Consider the following 20145-nt stretch of genomic DNA (forward strand, 5'->3'; position numbering starts at 1 on the left):
CACACCTACTTTTTTTACCACACTATGGGGCAAAATCCTGGCTGCGGGCTCCCGACACATCATTTGGGGAGGTGATTTCAATCTGGCACTGGTACCACACTTAGATAGAGCTGACGGGGTGTGCTCCTATAAACCTAGGGCTCGTGAGGCGCTAGAGGGAGTGATTGCCGAGGGGAGCCTTCTGGATGCTTGGAGGCACGTGCATCCAGTGGGGAGAGAGGGCACACATTTCACCTCACACACGGGGACATGGGCGCGTTTGGACTTTTTCCTGATTACCAGGGGGGTTGCCGCGGAGCTGGAGGGGGTGTCTCACCTGCCTAGGACGCATTCTGATCACAGCCCCGTTGTCCTTCACTTTCGAGTTCCTTGGTGGGATAACCAACGACCTCATTGGAGACTTCGCCCTGAAATTCTACTGGACGCTCTGTTTCGAACTGAACTGGGGGAGGAGATAGCTGCTTTTTTCCCCAGAAATAAGGGATCTGTGGATTCAGTGGAAAATGTTTGGGAGGCGTTCAAAGTCACTATAAGGGGCTATTGTATATCCAAGAGCTGTGGGGTCCTACGTCATATCCGTCGCACTATTAGCAAGCTGGAGAATGAGCTGAGCGTTCTAGAACGCTGCATGGTGGATAACCCCGACCCGGAACTGCATGCTACCTTTAGGGACACGCTGTCCAAATTTGAGGAAGAGGCTGCTAGAAAGTCTCAGTTCCGTGGCAAATACTGGCAGGCCCGAAAATACTGTGAGGGGGACAGGCCTGGGAAGGTACTGGCTGCACTCACTCGGCCAACACGCGATCGCAAAATCATATTTGAACTTACAGACACTAATGCCACCACTCTTAGAAACTCGGATGACATACTCACTTCTTTCACGGCACACTATCTTTCATTATACACTACTACTGTGGGGACCACACCATCTTACACTGACTACCTGAAGGATGTGGCATTGTGTTGGCTTAGCGATGGAGATAGGGCCTTTCTAGCTGCACCTTTCAAGCTCGATGAGGTCCGGGATGCCATCATGTCTCTACAGAATGGTAAGGCCCCCGGCCTAGATGGCATTCCTGCCGAATTTTATAAAGCATACATTGATATCATGGCCCCTGTTTTGCGTGAGGTTTACACAGAGTCCCTCGACGAAGGTGTTCTGCCCTGCTCTATGCGGGAGGTTGTAATCACATCCCTACTGAAACCTAATAAAGATCCCAGCTCCTGCAATTCATATCGCCCACTTTCCCTCCTAAACTGCGATGTAAAGATACTCGCTAAAGTCCTGGCCACTTGGCTATCGCTGCTAATGACCAGAATTGTCCTACCTGATCAGTCTGGATTCGTTGCCGGTCGATCTACATCGCACAACCTCCGCACCCTGTTCTCTCTTCTGCGAACCGTGCACCCCGAAACGCCAGTCGCAGCGATCTTCCTCGACGCGACCAAAGCGTTTGACTCAGTTGAATGGCCCTATTTATTCTCTGTCCTGACGCGCATGGGTTTCCCACCCTTGTTCATGTCCTGGATACACCTGCTCTACACCCGGCCTACGGCGCGAGTGCTGATCAATGGTCACTTATCGCAGTCCATTGACATCACTAGAGGCACACGCCAAGGGTGCCCGCTCTCGCCCTTATTATTTGCCATAGCTGTTGAGCCACTGGCCTGCCGTTTACGTCAGCTTCATCGGGACGGCGCGGTCCAATGCCTGCAGCGACAAATTGATGTGTCCCTCTATGCGGATGACATCACACTATATGTCAAGCACCCTGAGATGAATCTCAATCCTTTGCTCAGAGAGTTCATCGTATTTGGCAGCATGACAGGCGTGCACATCAACTGGTCCAAGTCCCAATTTTTCCCCCTAACTGAGGCAGTGGGCGACTTTCCTCTAGATTATCCACTGGAATGGTGCCGGACGGATCTCTGCTACCTGGGGATCCGCATTTCCCGAGACAGGGAAGAGACGTTGCGAGCCAATTACGGAGTCGCTATCACGAACCTAACCGCCACCGTGGACCGCTGGCTCACCCTGCCGCTCTCTATGGCCGGTAGGGCATCCCTAATTAAAATGGTCATCCTTCCCCGATTCCTCTACCTTTTTATCAACATCCCCTATTTTCCCGGCGCATTCTTCTTTAAGACGCTAAGGGCTGAACTGCGCAGACTTTTTTGGGGAGGCAAGCAATCACGGCTTCAATGGACCACACTAACCTTGCCCTATGACAAAGGGGGTTTCGATATACCGGACTTCGAGAAATATTACCAGTGCGCTCAGGCACACTTTGCCTACCACTGGATGGCTCCTACACCTTACATGCCGCATATAGCAGTTGAGGATTGGATAGTACGACCCCTCCCGCTGTCGGGACTACTTCACTGCCCGGAGTCATCCATAACCACGCCGAATACATCTGTCTCGTGCACGATGGATGCGTGGCGGCGAATAGCCAAGAGCTTAGCATGCCAATTACCTTATTCGCCGAAATTACCGCTTACCTACCATCCGGAACTCACGTTACTGCAGGAGCAGGGATTCCGTATGTTGTGCGCTACACTACGTATTTCCTGCTGGGGCGACTTGTTTCTCAATGGTCAGTTTAAAACGAAGGACCTTTTCTTTCAGTCTCACGCCTATACCCCACTAGACCTTTTTTACTATGTGCGTCTCCGTGCAGGGATGCGGGACATACTCCCCAACTTTCCGGACGAACCTGAGATTTTGCCCCCGCTCCACTTTCTGCTGAACTCCCGAGATGGGACACATTTGGTCTCTGGCCTCTACCGACAGCTCAGGAACGCTACGCAAATGCTGGACTCCACTGCTCGAGCGCGCTGGGCGGCTGAATTGGATGCGGACATTACTGATGAACAGTGGCAATATTGCAGTGCGCTCACCTCTCGCCTGTCTGCTAGCAGCAGATTCAAAATCATACATTACAAATACCTACAACGAATGTACTATACGCCCGTGCGCAAACTCAGATTTGGCTTGGCGGACGACGACCGGTGCATGCGCTGCCATGCAAGCCATGCGGATGTCCTACACTTAGCATGGGAATGCCCGCAGGTGGCACAATACTGGCAGCAAGTGACGGATGCCCTTACAGACATGACGAGCACCACGGTGCCCGTGGACCCCTTGGTAACGATACTCGGATACACACAACAGATCCCTAGCTCTTGCCGAAAATTTGTGGACATTGCGCTGCTGTTGGCCAAACGTCAAGTGGCCTGTCGATGGGGCCGGGGCAGGGCGCCCAAATTTAAGAACTGGCTAGCAGACTTGACTTACTGTCAAGATCAATACAACACGTTTGCTGACTTATTGCCTACATCCTGTAAACCTAGAGACATATGGGGTCCCCTGGTATGCTACATGCTCCAACGATCGACTGCTGAAGACGTACCTGAGAGGGACACTGACCCTCCCTGAGGCCACGCTGTACGGCCTTGGAACAGAATTGTACTCTGACTACAACATCCACATGTCACAGAGGCTGGAACGGGCCATGCTTCTCCTACTATGGATGGACTGGAATAGTCAACTATCGTATCTGATGCCCCTACACATACCACTGAGGCTCCCCCCCCCTATATGGCTGGTGTCTCCCCTCTCCCCTCCCCTATCTCCTCCTTGAGACACGCAATTGCCCTCCACGCCATGCCGTGCAGGCCTGTGGACCCATCCTTCACCTTGATGCATTACATATGACACATGGCCCATATCATAATTTCCGGACCCACTAGGGACCCTGTCTAAGTATGGAATTATAACCATTAGACTTTACACTACATCGCTCACCTGCACTACCTCACTGATTTGTCAGTTCTTATATCCTCTTTTATCCTTCAAGGAAGATTGAAATGCCTCTTAGGTTCTTCTATGTTGGGAAGTTTTTTACTACTGTTCTCTCAATATCTGTTGAAATGAATAACACTGTTCTGCTGCTGCTCATCCTCTAACAGCCCTACAACGCCAGCTAGTCTACTATTATCTTACTTGCTTATATACATTGCCGTCGGGCCTCAGGGATGCCGACCTCAAGGCTGTGTTCACATTCTTCTACTACGCTGCCAGCCTCCGGGTTGTAGGCACGAACGGCTGTGTACTCTGGTTTATATCATGTAATAAAGCAGTGTTGAACCTCAAAAAAAAAAAAAAAAAACGTTCTGGAAGGGATATTGGGGTTATGAGGTAAAGAAAGAAGATATTGATGAAGGGAAGGAAGAAGTGAATATTATTGAGATTTACAAGAAGAGGGTAAGGAGAAATTAGATTGAAGTTCTAAGAAAGAGAGGGGAAGGGAATTAGACACTAGTTGCGAAATCCAGAATAAACCTTTGAGTCTCCACTTTTTCCAGTAGATGGTGCGACCTTTGATACGTAGTAAATGATTATGCCAAATAAGTGATGAAAGAGCAGGATATGAGGACGGGAGAAGAGGTATCAATATTTTACGTGTATGAGAAATCACTTGAGGACGAAAAGAAGAACTATTGTTAGTAAAGGCCATAGATTCACAAAAATGCAAGGGAGCTATAAAATGCTTCTCAATGTTCAGCCAAAGAGGAGGATGGATAAAATGAGCTTGATCCAGCCAGCGAGAGGATTGTCTCAAAGAAAAAGCATGATGATATGATTTGAAATCAGGGATTTTAAGGCCACCAGAGACTTTATCAGCTTTGAGAGCTTTAAGAGCTATACGAGGAGATTTATTTTTCTAGAGGAATTTATTGAGTATATAGAATCAATTTTCTTAAAATAAAAACCAGGAATGTGGATTGGAATCATAGATAAAAGATATAGAACAAGCGGAGAGAGCAACATTTTAATTGAGTCTAAGTGACCCCACCAGGAGAGAAAAAGTGGATGCCATCGGTCAATAGATGCAGACAAGGATTTGGAAAGATTATCAAAATTTTCTTTTAGAGTTTCCGGAATAGAAGGAGTAAATCATAAACCCAAGTATTTGATTTTAGAAGTTTTCCAGGAGAAACCAGAGGAAATAAAATCTTGTTTTAAACAAAGAATATTTAAAGGGAGAACTTCACATTTATCTGAATTAAGGCGATATCCGGATAACTGAGAAAAAATATCCACTTGAGATAGAAAAGCTGGAAGAGAAGTGTTGGAACAGTATAGAAGAATGTCATCAGCCTAAACAGACATTTTAACATGGGTAGTGTCAAGTTTAAAACCAGAAACTTTTTGTTAAGCCGAATTTTCGTTAAAAAAGGTTTCAATGCAATTATAAATAAAAGAGGAGATAAAGAACATCCTTAGTGAACCCCTCTAGAAAGAGAGAAATATTCAGAAGATTTCCGATTAACAAAAATAGAGGCTCTGGGGTTAGAATATAATAAAGAAATGAGAGAGATTAATTTAGCAGGAAAGCCAATCCATTTAAGAGCTTGGAACATGAAGTCCCATCCTATTCTATCAAATGCTTTTTCGGCATCTAGTGCTATGGCAGCAATTGGATAATCAAGGGAAGAAGCTTTACTTAAAATACTAAAGAAAACTCTAGAATTGTCGAAAGACAATCGACCTTTGACAAAGCCGGATTGCTCCGGAGCAATGATGTTTGGTAGGATAGAATCAATACGAAGAGCAAGAATTTTTGCAAACATTTTGTAATCTAAATTAACTAAGGAGATCGGACGATAATTTTTACAGAAAGAAGGATCTTTATTTTCTTTGGGGATTAACCAGATCATGGCCTCTTGAAAAAAACCTTAAGAGGAACCTTCTTTTACAAAATATTTATAAAGTGATAAAAGATGAGGAAGTAAAAGAGAGGCAAAGTGGGTGTAGTTGTTGTATTTTAAGGCCAGGAATATGGTGGCTGTATTAAGCGTCGTAATAACATTTCCAATTTCACCGGGAGGTCTGTAAACCAGAAAACCAGCTATGCTATGATGGGGGGATAAGGTACAGTGGAAGCCTAAGGACTTTGCGCCCTCGATGTTTTCCATTGGGATGGGAGAGCAGTCTAGGTTTTTAATGTAAATTATGGTGACCCGCCCCCTTCCCACTAGGTCAGTCCCTCCTATGGATTTTATAACCCGTAGGGATAGCCGAGGAGATAGTAGGGTTGGAGGCTTCAGACAGCCAGGTCTCAGTGAGAAATAAAAGATCAGGCTGTTTGTCTAAAAGAAGAACATAAATGTGTGGTTCATGCTTTTGCATAGAGTGACAATTTAAAAGGGTGGCCTTTAAGTCCTCTGTTTTCTTATTGTTTTTCCACTTATTGTTGCGTGGGGGTAATTTTGGGTGCCAGTTTCCTGGCTGGAGGAGAGATCAGTTGCACTTATTGCATTGAACGTCTACCTCCAAACTCGGATCAGCCACAGTACACTGACATAATGGTAGCCACCTACGGCTAAGCAGTTTTTCCCTATGGTAATATAGTGAAAGAAACTCACTGGAGGGGAACTGGGCAGCATGGCCGGCGCTATATGCCTCCGGGACGCTGACGGGCGCAGACGGGCTTGCCTTTGGTGCGCCAGTGGCGTGCCCGCTGCGCATGTCCGTTTGCATCAGCAATATATAGGCTAATGCCTATGATGTAAACTGAATCGCTAACGCAGCTGAGGAAGCGGAAACTGCGTGGGTGGAAGTGTAAGTAATTCTTTATTGTTCGGTTAATCAAAACCATTACAATATATAATATTACACATATTTAAAACAAGCTTTTAATGCCACAATAAAAAAAGTGTAAAGTCTGTGTGGCCAAGAGTATGTCGTAAATTTCAGTAAACTTGTTCAAAGCACAAAATTGTCTTTAATAGCAGGGTTCTTAAGTCAAATGAAGGTCGTGCCTATGACAATTGACCTCGTTTTTCCACAAAGCTGTTCAGGAATTTAACTGATCTACAAATCAGTTGTGGGTCCGCTGAACATAGGATTTGGAGTATCGCAGTCTGGCAGGTGCGTACTCCTTGCTCGTTGAGCTTATCCTTTAGCCAATGCCGCCGACCTTGAGCCATGGCTGGGCAGATGCAAACTATGTGAATAATGTCTTGTTTGCCTGCACCACAAAGGTCGCATTCTGTTGTTTCTTGTGGTCTCCATTTTGGCTGGTCCAATCTTGTGGGAAGATTGCCCAGTCTTAGATGGAGAAATGTACGTTTGATGAACAACGAGAATGCAATGTCTAAGTAAGCTGCTGGTGTGGGCTTTATGTACGATTTGATAGTCATCCAAGCGTGGGTTCGGGCGCTTAAAGTTATTTTGTCGTTGAGGAACGAGTGTTTCTTAGCAATCCTCTTAACCACCTGTTTGAACGAGGAAACCGGCAATTTTGATTCCCACAATGTTCCCAGCTCAGTTGTATCTAGTGAGTGTTTTAGGTACTTTGCATACTCGGAGTTCGGGCTTGTGTGGATTACTTCCCACAATGACCCATTTATTTTGTTCTCCTTGTTCCTCCAAACGTTGTACCAGAATTTGATGGCCTCATATTTTTTCAGTAGTACTTGAGATTGTAATCCGAATTCAAGTCTTACTTGCGCTGGTGAAGAACTGTTTGGTAAGAAGAAAACCTGTTTGTAGACTTTAGTTTGTATTTTGTCTATGAGAGTTTCGCTTTTCCCGTGATGTAGTACACTCCCGTATGCTATTGTGGGTAATAATTTTGCTTTCATTGCAGTTAGCAAGGGGGAGACAAGAGGCCCTTTTTGCTCAGTTGCCAAACTAGTGAAGGCATACAATAAAGTGGACCCCTTTTTTTCCATGTCCTTAAAGTGCGCTTGGAAGTTAAGGCGCTTGTCTAGATGTACCCCCAAGTATTTAAAGCTATTTACAGTTTCAAGCTGGTCATTGTTTATTCGGAAGGTTGGTGGAGTTTTATGTCACCGCGTTATGAGCATTATCTTTGTTTTCCTGATGTTTATTGTTAGCAAGTTCTTTTTTGTATAACCAGACATGTCATGCAGCAGGCGTTGTAGGCCGATTCTTGTCTGGCTCAACAGTACCACGTCATCCGCATACGATAAATGCGTTACACGGAGGTTACCTAACCGGGGCGGATGTGCATTGACCTTGTCTAAACTTTCTGCCAGGTCACCCATAAATAGATTAAATAAGTGTGGGGCCAAGGCGCAGCCTTGCTTTAGGCCATCGACGGTATTGATCTTCCGGGTCAAGCGATGCCCATTGTCGATTTTTACCTGCATCCAGGTGTCAGTGTACAGGTCAATAATGGGCAGAAGAATTGAGTCTGGTAGGCCCTGATGTTTTAGTTTTGCCCATAGCATTTGCCTGTTGACGCGGTCAAACGCCGCCTTAAAGTCCACAAAACAGGTGTAAAGCTCCTGGCAGTTCTGAAGGCTTTTCTCTGCAATCAGGCATAGGGCCATCGCGTTCGTCATTGTTCCCATACCACGGCGAAACCCAGTCTGATTCAGTGGTATTTTGTTATTCATTTCTGACCATCGATCCAGGTCTGCTAATGTCATTGACGCATAGTATTTTGCTTCGGCGTCAATGAGGGTGATCAGACGGTAGTTATTTTGATCTTTACGGTCTCCACTTTTATAGATTGGAGTTATGATCGCCCCCCTCCAGCTCTCTGGGATACCACCCGTGTTGCTTACTGTTCGGAACAATGAATTGAATTTGCTAGCCCAATACTCTGGGTCCTCCTTGTAAATAGCTTGCGGAACGCCGTTTGGGACTGGGGCGCTGTCTTGCCTACTTTTCTTAATTACTTTTAATATGCTTTGTTGGTGGAAGTGAGGAGCCTGATAGTAGCCCCAGCCCTCCGCACAATCGGTGTATCAGCAGTGGCGTACCAGGACAGGAGGAAAAGCGAGATGCTCATCGGAGCAGCTAAGGAGGTGTAGGTAAGCAGAATAAAGTAAAGTGCAAGTGCGCGTAGGTAGGAGAAATTGTAAAAAGCACAGAGTAATTCAGTCACACATAGACAATTTAAAAAGTATTAAAAACCTAGTAGCAGGGCAGGAAACACTAAACACTACCGCTGTCAGCTGCGCGCATCCGTTTACATCGGCAATATATAGGCTAAAGCCTATGATGCAAACTGGATCACTAACGTAGCTGAGGAAGTGAAAACGGCATGGAAAACTGGCTCAAATTGAATCATAAATTCAAAGCTGTTCTGAACAGGGGCCCCCAAAACATGTTTGGCCCAGGGCCCCCAAAATCCTTAAGATGTCCCTGGGCTGCGCACACGGATTCTCTCAATTGTGCACTCAACACCATTGTCACATTGCTTCACAGTGAGGCATGGTCGTTACTGTGGCCTTCCATCCACTGCTCGGCGACCAAACTGGCATTGTATTTCAAGCTACGAATTCAGGCTGTATTGGCATCTATGTGGCGCAATGGTGAGTTTGCTCTGTGTGGCAGTGGAGGGTGTACAATGTAGCGCTGTGAGGGCCACAATCTGTGGCACAATAATGGGCCAATCATGTGGCATACTAATCAGCATATCTTATGGCACATCTCAACGTACTCTGGGTCAATAAAAAATAACCGTAAGGGTGTGCATTGAGGGTGAGTATTCCATCCTGTCCAAGATTGTTTGCATTGAAGTCTCCTAGTCATTGGACTCGGAGTAAGATTAGTAATGACAGGCTGCAATCCTCGGAAGAGGCTTTAGAGGGAGCAGTGTCATCTTCCTCGCGGCTGCAACCTTCTCCTTGCCTCTGTGCATACAGTCGCTGTATGTTTGTGTGCGACCCCACGTGTCAGCAACGGCAGGGCTCACATTCGGTGGTTGGCTGTGGGTGGGGGCTGGTGTCTCACCGCAGCCGTCTGTCTGCAGCGCCAAGCGGCATCTCTTCCTCCTCCTCATCCTCTTCCATTGCGCGGCGCACATCCTGCCCGCAGAGGCACTGAAAACAGCGGCGATCCTCAATTATTTCTACCCCAGCCCCGGCCGCTGCCTTCCTCCGCCGCCCTCCCTGTGCCAGCCATGTGTTGTTGTCGGTGATTTCACCTTACCAGCGCTCCCCCAACCCCCTTCTCCCGGGCTCACAATGGAAAAGCTGTCAGCAGAAATTTCTGGCGTCACGGCTGCCCCGTGCCCCTCCTGCGGGTCACTGCTGTGTGGGAGGGCAGCGGGGCCGGGCCGGAGCTCTGGGCTTCCCCGCTAAAGGAGGGCAGGCGCCGGGGAGCACCGTTATTCCTGCCTGGCCGAGGCGCAGCGCACCCGCCGGCCTCCTCTTCCTCCTCGCTGTGCGCCAGTGCCGGGAGACCCCGAGGAGAAGCCTGCCGTGAGCGATGGTGCAGTTCACAGCCCTCACGCCCTACTTGCCCCTCATCCGCTTCCTGGTGCCGCTGGGTATCACCAATATCGCCATCGACTTCGGGGAGCAGGTAATGTACAGCGAGAGTGGACCCTTCTGTTCTGTCACATCCTTCCTTTGGCTGTAATCAATCCGTTACAATATCTAGGGGCATGGGTGGGGGGATACACCTTCCATTTACCTGAAGGGTAGCAGAGGAGAGACTGCTGCTTATGCTGAATTGGGCACGAATTTATAACATATATTCTACACTGCCTTTCATCTACCCATTCATCCATCAGTTTGCTTATTTACGTAACTACATGCTCGTGCTCCCCCCGAGAATGTTGCTTTCTTATATCAAATGGCACTACACTTCAACACAGGAACTTTTCTAAATATACTGCTTTATTAAAAGTATTGGCGTTATAATAAATCATTCATCCACGTGCATGATCAAGCCAAAGTAGTACAAATAGTGCAGAGCACCTGCCCGAACAAAAGCCGGCCCATTCTTGGATTTGGGATTGCTGAAGGATGAGGTTGGCATTAGTCGAATGACTGGTATAGCACTGTCATGCTTCAAAATGTATGTTTGGGGGCGTACGAGTGAAAGTGATGGAGTTTGGGGGCGTAGATATCATGGCTTTCATTTTTAGCACAAGTTGCCAATCTGATGGTAATAAAAAGGCATTATATTTTGGCATACACACATAGAAGGTGGTCGAGAATCTGTGCAATGGGCAACCCTAGTTGTCATAACCTGGCTACACCCCCTGTCATTAAGGCTGGTCTGACACTGACGCTTGCGCTGGGGTGCGATAGACATTAGTAGTCCACCCAGAACCACCAACTTCCCCCGGCTCGGCAGCCAATCCCATGGCCCGTTTAATAACCACGTGTCTTACACCGGCATTAGCAGCCCCCTTTAAGGACCGGTGTTTGATTATTTTAGACTTGGCAGCCAGTTGACCGGTGCTGTCTTTGCTACCTGCTAGACTTCCATAATTAAAAGTGTTGTAGCAGATGGGGGGCCATCTTCATAATTTATTCTTAAAGAAATCAATAATGCAGACCTCTTGGAAGTGGGCGTCATTTCAGTTGAAGACATTTGCATCATCTTGCCTAGCTTGCCCTGGTGTTTTAGTAACACGGTAAATGTGCCATGCATGGTGAAATGTTGATAACAGTTCGTGGTTGATGTGCCACCTTGTCTCTTGCGCGCATCCAGTGCTGCTTCAAGCTCATACAGTGACAGTGACTGCTGGACGGAGGCCGCGGCGGCTTACGTGGCCTTGTCGAGGCAGTGGAACACCCCTGAGGCGCTACCCTCCCCCGCCGAGGCGCGGCGGCGGATCTCACAGATAACAAAGGCAGCAGGCCAGAGGTCACACTTAAAGCGCCATCCGGCGTATCTTCTTTTTCCACACAGAATGATAGTTCTGTCAGAAAAAAAGGCGGGAACTATGAGCACAGCATTCTTTTTCAACGCATTACGTGTTATTTGCATGGGAAAGCTGAATGGAGTATGTTAATTACCGGGATTACTGTTCTTCTTGACTACTTTTGAAGTGGAATGCTTACTCATGTTTCCAAAGAATGGTACCACTGCGGTGCTCCCTTATACTATTAGTAGTACCACTACATCCCCACTATTACCACCGGCACCGCATCCCAACAACCCCCCCCCCCCCCACTAGTACCACCATCATCACTAGCATGGTGACTTCCACTACTTCAACGCCACCACTGCAACTACTGCAATCACAGCCAACACTTTCTTTAACACTATCAGTGCCATAATTACAGCCATTATCACCCCATAACTACTGCATCACCATTACCACTAAAACCACACTACTACTTTTACTGCTGCTGCTACCAACATCCCTACTACCGTCATAACTGTAACTACTACCGACAGCACGATAACTGTTATTGTTAATAACAAATTCAGCACTGCTGCCACCCAATACACCCCCCTGACTATCACTACTACCTCTATTAATATTCATACCTCTACTACTGACTCCACATCTAGAAGTGATAACACATATAATAAAAGTATTAAAAGGCATAGTAATAACTCTCACAATAATTTACTTTTATAAAGCACCTGCTCTGCGGTTTCGGGGCGCTGTACATTAAATACCCCGCACTACCATCGGTGCTTTAATGCAGATGTTCACGCAGCAACCTAGCAAATTCAAAAATAAACTATTGCCTCCGACGCTGCCTTAAAACAAAGCACATGGTTTATGTATCATTTGCCTCACGACCGTGACAACATGCAGGCTGGTACCGCCGCCGCTCATTCTTTGCACTCGATGTAATGATAATGTGCTGAATGATGGGGCGAGAGGTTGCCGACTGCCTGCTGCTCCCTGGCTTCCGTTCCCACAGTTGCCTCTTTGTTGCCAGCTCCCGAATGTGCACAGTTTCATTTTCTCATCCTCCCTTGCAGTGTCAAGCAACGTCAGCCCCTCCATATAGCAAGAAACAGTTCCTAGTGTGATTTTGGCACTACACTAGAGCGTCACCGAGGCGGAGTTTGGGCATTCGTGAGCACAGGTCTTGCCCTTGTTCCTTATTATTAATTTTCATTCTGTGATACAAAAATTCCCCAAATCAGTCATGAGAATATAGCTTTCATTTCAGCACCTGGCTCGAGCAACCATGACGGGGGATGCTGATAGCACCCAGATCAAAAAAAGGAAGAAAAACACCATGGTTACCACAAGCAAAGTAAACAACAGTGACACGGATCCCATTGTCACCGGGTGTGGGGTGATTTCTGCTGTATAATGACAGAGCAACGAGGGCACAAAAAGGGCACTGTAGAGAATGGTACTGTAGGTCAGATGCGCTGTCAGAGAATGCTCTATCAAGTTCACCAGGTCGGGGGACCTTTTGTCCTACGGTGGCCTGCTGTGCCCAACCCCTTTGTTTTTGTAGGGCTCATATTTGCATGATTCACGTAAATAAGAACATGCATAGTCATTTTAATGACGAGGGTGTCTTATTATACATTTGATGCTGTTTGAATAGTAGAAGTTATATGTGAGTTTATCAGCCCAATCTGGCAGCGTCTTTGTAGTATTTCATAACTATGCGAGTAAAAATAACATGTTCAGTGCATGCGAGTACTGTGTATAAGCGCTACCCTGAAAAGTGTACATGCCCTGTCAGTTGGGTGTTTAGCCCCCTGCATCCCATGAGGTGTCGGGGTGGGGCAAACACCTACAGAAGTGCCCAATTCAGCTTAAGGCTTATTAACATGTGAGCTAATGGAGTCTCAGGCCCCCATCCTCTTATTATGAGGGTTAGCGGGGGGGGGGGAGGGGGAGGGGGGGGTGCATAATTTTTACTAATCTGTTGCTGTGGCACGTAATTAGACGAAAACCAGCACACTCATCAATGTACTGGAAATTTATAAATAGTTAATCAAAATTGCTGTACTGAGTGGGTACCACTCTCTACACATGGGTGCAGGATAGCACTTGTATTTACGTAAATATTGATTTGTGTCGGAGTGATTTAAATTGTTGATTAGGAATAATACTGATATGCAAGAAATATGCACATTTTTTATATAAATAGTGGATTTTGATTATTTAATTTGTTAAGCGCTAATGTAAATTTACGATTGGAAAATATTGCTAAAATGTACAACATCTAAGATAGTTAATTGTGTTATTTGTATTTTTTATTTTAGTACACTTTACCTCTGACAAAAGGCCTCCCAGGCCTGAAATACTTTAGGGATGGGGGAGCACGGAATTGTAAAGCCATCTGTTAATGATGGGATATCAGGAATGAAGCGGTTACACACCTGAACGTTTGTCACACTGTGGAAACGAAATACTAATAAAATGAATGACTCCGAAAAATTGGAACTTTTTGGTTATAAAGACAGATGGAATGAAACTATGATAATATTAATTAGAGTGGAGAGTCCTCACAGTACCTGACGTAGTGCTTCAAGGGACGTGTGTAGTTTTCTTACATGCATATGCTGTGGCACATAAATCAGCACTTTAGGAGCCATTTACACATTAATTTCCCAAAGACCCTTCTCTAGTACCGAATAAGATGGTAGTCTTGGTGTGCTGCCTCCGTGCCCAAATTAAGGAAGCCCGCTATTCCAGCGCATGTCTTTGCTCTTGTATGTCAGTAACATTCTGTAGGGACTAGGATGATCCAACCAACCAGGAGCACAGGGCAGCAACTTCAGTGACTATTCCTGATCTTCTTAAGGCCTTTTGAAATCCCCCAGAAGTAGGCACGTAGCAGTATCGAAGGCCCCGAATATATCCCTCCAACTAACCACCTCTTGGAAATGGTGGGCTTCTCTGCTAAGGTGGCTGACACTCCCACTAGACTCTGAGAGGGAATCTGAAGTCTAGCTCTCTATTCTGTAACTCACATTTTTGGGGGATGCACACACACAATTTATTTGTCAGCTTCCTATAGCTCTCCCTCACAGTGAGAAGCTATCAACAGCCGGAAATAGTAATTCATAATTCAAAAAAATGAAGAAGAGTTGTGTAATAGTATTTAACAGGAAGATACTTCAGAGCTAACTTCATATTTGAGATTTAGTGTCTATTGAGGAGAAATTGATCCCTAGATATTCCGATGAAGACGAAACAGGTAGCTTTTTAGTGTTTTCCTGATGGCTACAGTTTGGGAGCCATTCCGGATATTAGTGGTAGAGAGCTCTAGAATGGCAAGATGGCTCCAAAGCATAGTTGGCTCAAAGCTTGAAGTTTTGTATCTAGGTTATGTAATGTTATAACAATTTTTATATCGCATTAATACCCTCAGGTGTCTAGGCGCTTACGGACCGCATACTGTAGAGGGAAACTAGTTTCTGAAAAGCCATATTTTAAGATTTTTCCTGAACTCAAGCAGAGAAGATATCTTCCTAAGAGCAAGCGTAAGAGAATTCCATATCCTAATGGTGCTATGTCTGAAGCTCCTCCCCCCCCCTAGTTCAACGTCCTGACTCTGGAGGTGGGCATCAGAAAGGCATTGGCCGAACGTAATAGTCTGCTGGGGGAGTACCAACGCAAAGAATGCCATAGAAATTGTGGGCCTTCTCTGTAAAGTGCCTCGTGTGCGATACAAAGTGCCTTAAATTTCACTCGTTGGGTGACTGGCAGCCAGTGTAGCTCTCGTATCCCGTCCCTAATGGACTGAGGTTTAGGGACATCTAGCACCAATCTGGCAGCAGCATTCTGTACCGATTGTAATCTTCTAATCTACGTTGATTAGACTGTAGGTTTGTATATAAAGCATTACAGTAGTCCAACTTAGATAAAACCAAGGAGGTTAAAACAATTTTCCTTGTGTTTTTCGGAATAAATGGAAGAATTTTACACACAGTTCTAATGGTCAAGAACGCGGACAACACCACCTTAGAAACCTGCGATTTAAAATTAAGCTTCTCATCTATTATGACCCCCACATTTTTTGCCTTTACTACTGGTGTAGGAAGGGGGCCCAATGTACTTGGCCACCAAACTGGGTACCAAAGGGGAGAAAGGTTTCCAAAAAGCACTACCTCGGTTTAACTCAAGTTAAGCTTCAAGCAATGCCTGCTAGGTGTTTCCGAGACTAGGTAGCTCTCGCTTCTTACACTTTTTTTCACCCCCTGATACTATGAGTAGATTGGTGAGTTAGGAAGGGTGGGGCATGTACATTGTTTTTACACCAGGCATCTATTTTTCAATGTAATCTTAGCTTCTATTGGAAGCTAGTGAAGCTCTCGAAGTGCAGGTGTTATGCGTCTGAATTTTCTAGTGTTGGATAGGCAACATGCCATAGAGAGATGGACCACTTTTTTGAGGACCCTTGATGACTTCGGGACCTCCCATAGAATCACACTTTCACAATCTAAGCATGATAAATTGAGTCTGTGCCCTGCGGTGTTTAACGGGGGTGGAGAGAGTCCTTTTTGATTTTTTTTGAAAGTTGAAGAATGTGGAAATGGCATCACTGTTTATATGTGGCATAAGGGATAGGGAATGGTCAAGTGCAGAAAACAGGGGCATTACTGAGTTAAACATAGACTGACTATTTCTAGTTTGTACTCATTAGTTAAATTGAAGTGCAGGTTATTTCTGTGTCTATGTGAAAACAATATCACTTCAGTTTTGGAGGAGTTATTAGGCACCAGGGCCACACTGGCTACTGGGCAGTGTGGAATGCTGCTGAGCTGGGGGCTGATTTCGTTCATGGAGACCTGCTTGTGCTAAACAAAATTAGTTTTGCTTTAATTATTCCGAAGCACACGCAGGTCTCCATGAATGAAATCAGCCCCCACTGAAATTAAATCAGCCCCCAGCTCGGCAGCATTCCAAACTGCCTGGTAGTCAGTCCGGCCCTGTTAGGCACCCAGGTTTGATTTTAACAGGTACTGGGCTGAGGATATGAATGACATGGAGGTGTTTTGATGTACATTTGTCTATCATTAGCATTCTGGTCGATAGATGCATCTGATTCCTCAAGAATTAATCTTAGAGGTTCAAGGTATAGATTGCCAATGATAGGCTCTTAGGATGGAGTCTTAGGGGTCTCCGTCCAGCGCTGAAATCTTGTTGGAGATGGGCTTTTTGATCTTTCACAATTTGTTAGATGTTTGGACAAGATATCAATTCTAAAATATCGGAAGACAGAAAGATCAGAAATTAAATATCTTGGCACACAAATATCTTGATGCACAAATATCATTGACATGAATATTGTTTTTTGAGGTAAGAAATATGGTTGTAAATAATATCAGTTTCAATATCGATTTCACTAATATAGTGGATAAAACTATCGTTTTTGATAATTTTCATGTGTTTTAGTTGCGAAATTAATTTTATATGCAATTACTGTTTATATAAATTATATATATATATTAATATAGCTTGTAATTATAAGTGATTTCGATTTTTTAATGCATTTTTAATAGTAATTTATACTGTTGTAGTGGGTTGTAGGGCTTGTAGAGGGATACGGTGGAAAGTTTATTATGTAATTCATAATTAAGAATCACTTATTAAATATTATTTAATAATATGATTGATATTCATTATGTAATTCTGCATTATTTTCCTTATATGTTATTTATGGGCTGTTAGTTTGCAGGGGTATAGGGTGGGAAGTTAATTAAATAATAATGAATTAGCAACTAAGTATTAATTGTTAATTTCTTAATTGATTTTTACTGAGGTAAATAATGGAATACTTATTCATTTTACTTATATTGCTGTTTTGGACTGCTAGATGTGTAGGGTTGTAGGGTGGGAAGTTAATTTAATAATAATTAACAATTTATTATTAATTGTTAATTAGTTATGTAATTCACTTTTGGTTATGTAAATTATGGAATACTGATTTATTTTACTGATACGTTAGTTGTGGGATGATATGTTTGTAGGGGTATTTGATGGGAAGTAAATTAGGTCATAATAAATTAACTACTAATTATTATATGTAAACTATGTATTTTATTGAATTTTTAAGATGTAAATTGTGGAATACTTATTTAATTTTATTTTAGTTACCAGATGCTAGGTTTGTAGGGGTCTAGGGTGGGAAGTTAAGTAAGTAATAATGAATTACCAATCAATTATTATTTTGTTATCATTTCATTAATTTTATATATGTAAGTTATGGAATATGTATTTTTGGAGTTATATTTTATGTGTGGGCTATTAAATTTGTAGGGTTACAAATGGTAAGTTAATTAATTAATAATTATATAACAATTATTTATTATTGATCATTTTTTAATTGAATAGTAGGTATGTAAACTGATTAATTGTTTTAATACATATATATTATGTTAATTAATATATTCTTTTTTATTAAGACTATATTTTTTCTATATTCACAGGGTTACTCATATGTATGTTGTCTGAAGTGTAGTATTTTCCCTACTCTTGCTTAGACTACAGTAGGAATAGTAAAATTAACCTCTTCTCTGTTAACACTTTCCCTACTGTTGCACTGTTTGGAGTAGGAATAGTCAACCTTACCTCTCCGAAATCTAATGCTATCCCTACTGTTGCCGTGTTTGGAATGGAAATAGTACATTTCACCCCTCTAAAGTCCAACGCTTTCCCTAGTGTTGCTTTGGCTGGGTTAGGAATAGTAAATCTACCTCCTTCAAAGTCCAACACTTTCCTTATTATTACAATGACTGGAGTAGAATAGCAAATCTAACCCCTCCATAGTCCAACTCTTTCCCTAATTTTGCATAAACTAGAGTGGCAATATTCTTAGATTCCAATTGTTTTCACAATGTTGGTTAAATAGATTTTATAGCATTGATTGTAATTTTTATAATATTTTTGTGTAAATGTGTTTTTGTGTGAATGTGGTTTTATTGATTCAATTTTTAATGTGTTATTTATTGTCTAAACAAACTTATATATTTTTTCTCATTCAATGTTTTATGTTTTTTATGGTTTTATCTTGTATGTATTGTTTGTATATATATATATATATATATATATATATTTTCTTTCAACAAAATCTCAGGAAGCACAGATTCACAACGTTTTATTGCATTTCCAACAAGAACCTTGGAAATGCAATAAAAAGTTGTGAATCTTTGTTTCCTAAGCTCAGCAGATTTTGTTGATAGAGAAAATATAGGGAGGCTGGGTCCATCTCCCATACTGGCACCGGCTGAAAGTGCATGCTGCTATACCTTGACTTCATTGTGATGATGTATATATTACCAACTGGTGGTCGCCAGAAGGTAGTTATAGTTAGGACCACATTGCCATAGGAGAAGCATTTTTTGACTTGCCTGTAACTTTGGTGACGTTTGACGAATCTTTGTGAAATTTTCAAAAAAAATGAGCTGGTAATTCTAGTTGCAAATGGAAATTTTCAGGGTAATCCATCAAGCGAGGGCTGAGAAATGGGAGGGGGATGCAAAAAAAAGTGTATTTCCCATGTTAATTCCTGTACACTCTTACAACACACCTGCAGCCCAAACCGCTGGACGGAATTACACCAAATATGTCAGAAAACTAGTGTTTGGTCCGCAGATTGTACTTTTTGTTATTTGCTTTAAATCCCTTCAGTAGTTTGAGAGACATTGAAGAAAACCCAGATTTGTATACCTAAGATTGCAAAGCCTTTGCAAATAATGACTAGCTCGAGCACAGATCTACAGATCTCTGATTGGCTGCCAACCCTTCAACTCGGAAGGGTTGGTAGCCATAGTGAGACTTGGCTTCAAAAACACGAAAAATACCCTGACCTCCAATCCTTGGACGGGTCTCAAAGGGATCCCGGCAGGGTAAAAAGCATATTTTTTTTCACTGCGATTTTCGTTAAATATTCACAAGTATCTTTGTGAAAATAAAAAAATAAGTGTGCTCTCCCACACTTGTTTTTCAAGACGCTCCCAGGTGGAACAGGTCCCAGGGGCCTTCTATAATAAAAGTAGGAGGGTTATAAGGGCTCACCTTCCTGAGGCTCTTTGAGCTAGGGGACCACCACCTCCCAGGGCGTTATTTTAGATATAGGAGGACCGCCACCCCCCAGGGCCCACTCCTGCTATGTCCCAGGGTGCCCACCCCGGGGGCACTGTTGTTTGCCTTTGCTTGGTGGGAGCTGACAGATCACACCAAGCAAAAGAAAACACTCCGGTTCCAGGGGGTGTGAGCTGTTGAAGTGCTACCACTTGCTGGAAGCAGAGGTTTCATCTGTTTCCCTGCCTGCAAACATTTGGACAGGGAAAGAGATGAAACTATTGCTCTCACATGCAGGGATCTGCATTTTCAGCAGCTCCCTACCTGCAGGAGCAATGCCAGCTCCCGCAGTAGGTGGGGAGCTGGCTGGTTCCAGCGGGACCTTGAGGCTCCCCTGTAGTCC

General features: G+C 44.0%; 1 protein-coding gene across 1 annotated transcript in view; it reads left to right on the forward strand.

The window, feature by feature from the left end:
* Positions 1 to 9578: 9578 nt before the first annotated feature.
* ANKH (ANKH inorganic pyrophosphate transport regulator) overlaps positions 9579 to 20145 on the forward strand; it is a 563090-nt gene continuing 552523 nt past the window's right edge. The window contains exon 1 of the mRNA XM_078687590.1: positions 9579 to 10351. Coding sequence (XP_078543716.1) covers positions 10256 to 10351 — 96 coding nt within the window. The 5' untranslated portion in view covers positions 9579 to 10255. The remainder of the gene's footprint in view (positions 10352 to 20145) is intronic.

The sequence above is a fragment of the Lissotriton helveticus genome, chromosome 4_1 (assembly GCF_964261635.1).
Source record: "Lissotriton helveticus chromosome 4_1, aLisHel1.1, whole genome shotgun sequence".
Lineage (NCBI taxonomy): Eukaryota > Metazoa > Chordata > Amphibia > Caudata > Salamandridae > Lissotriton > Lissotriton helveticus.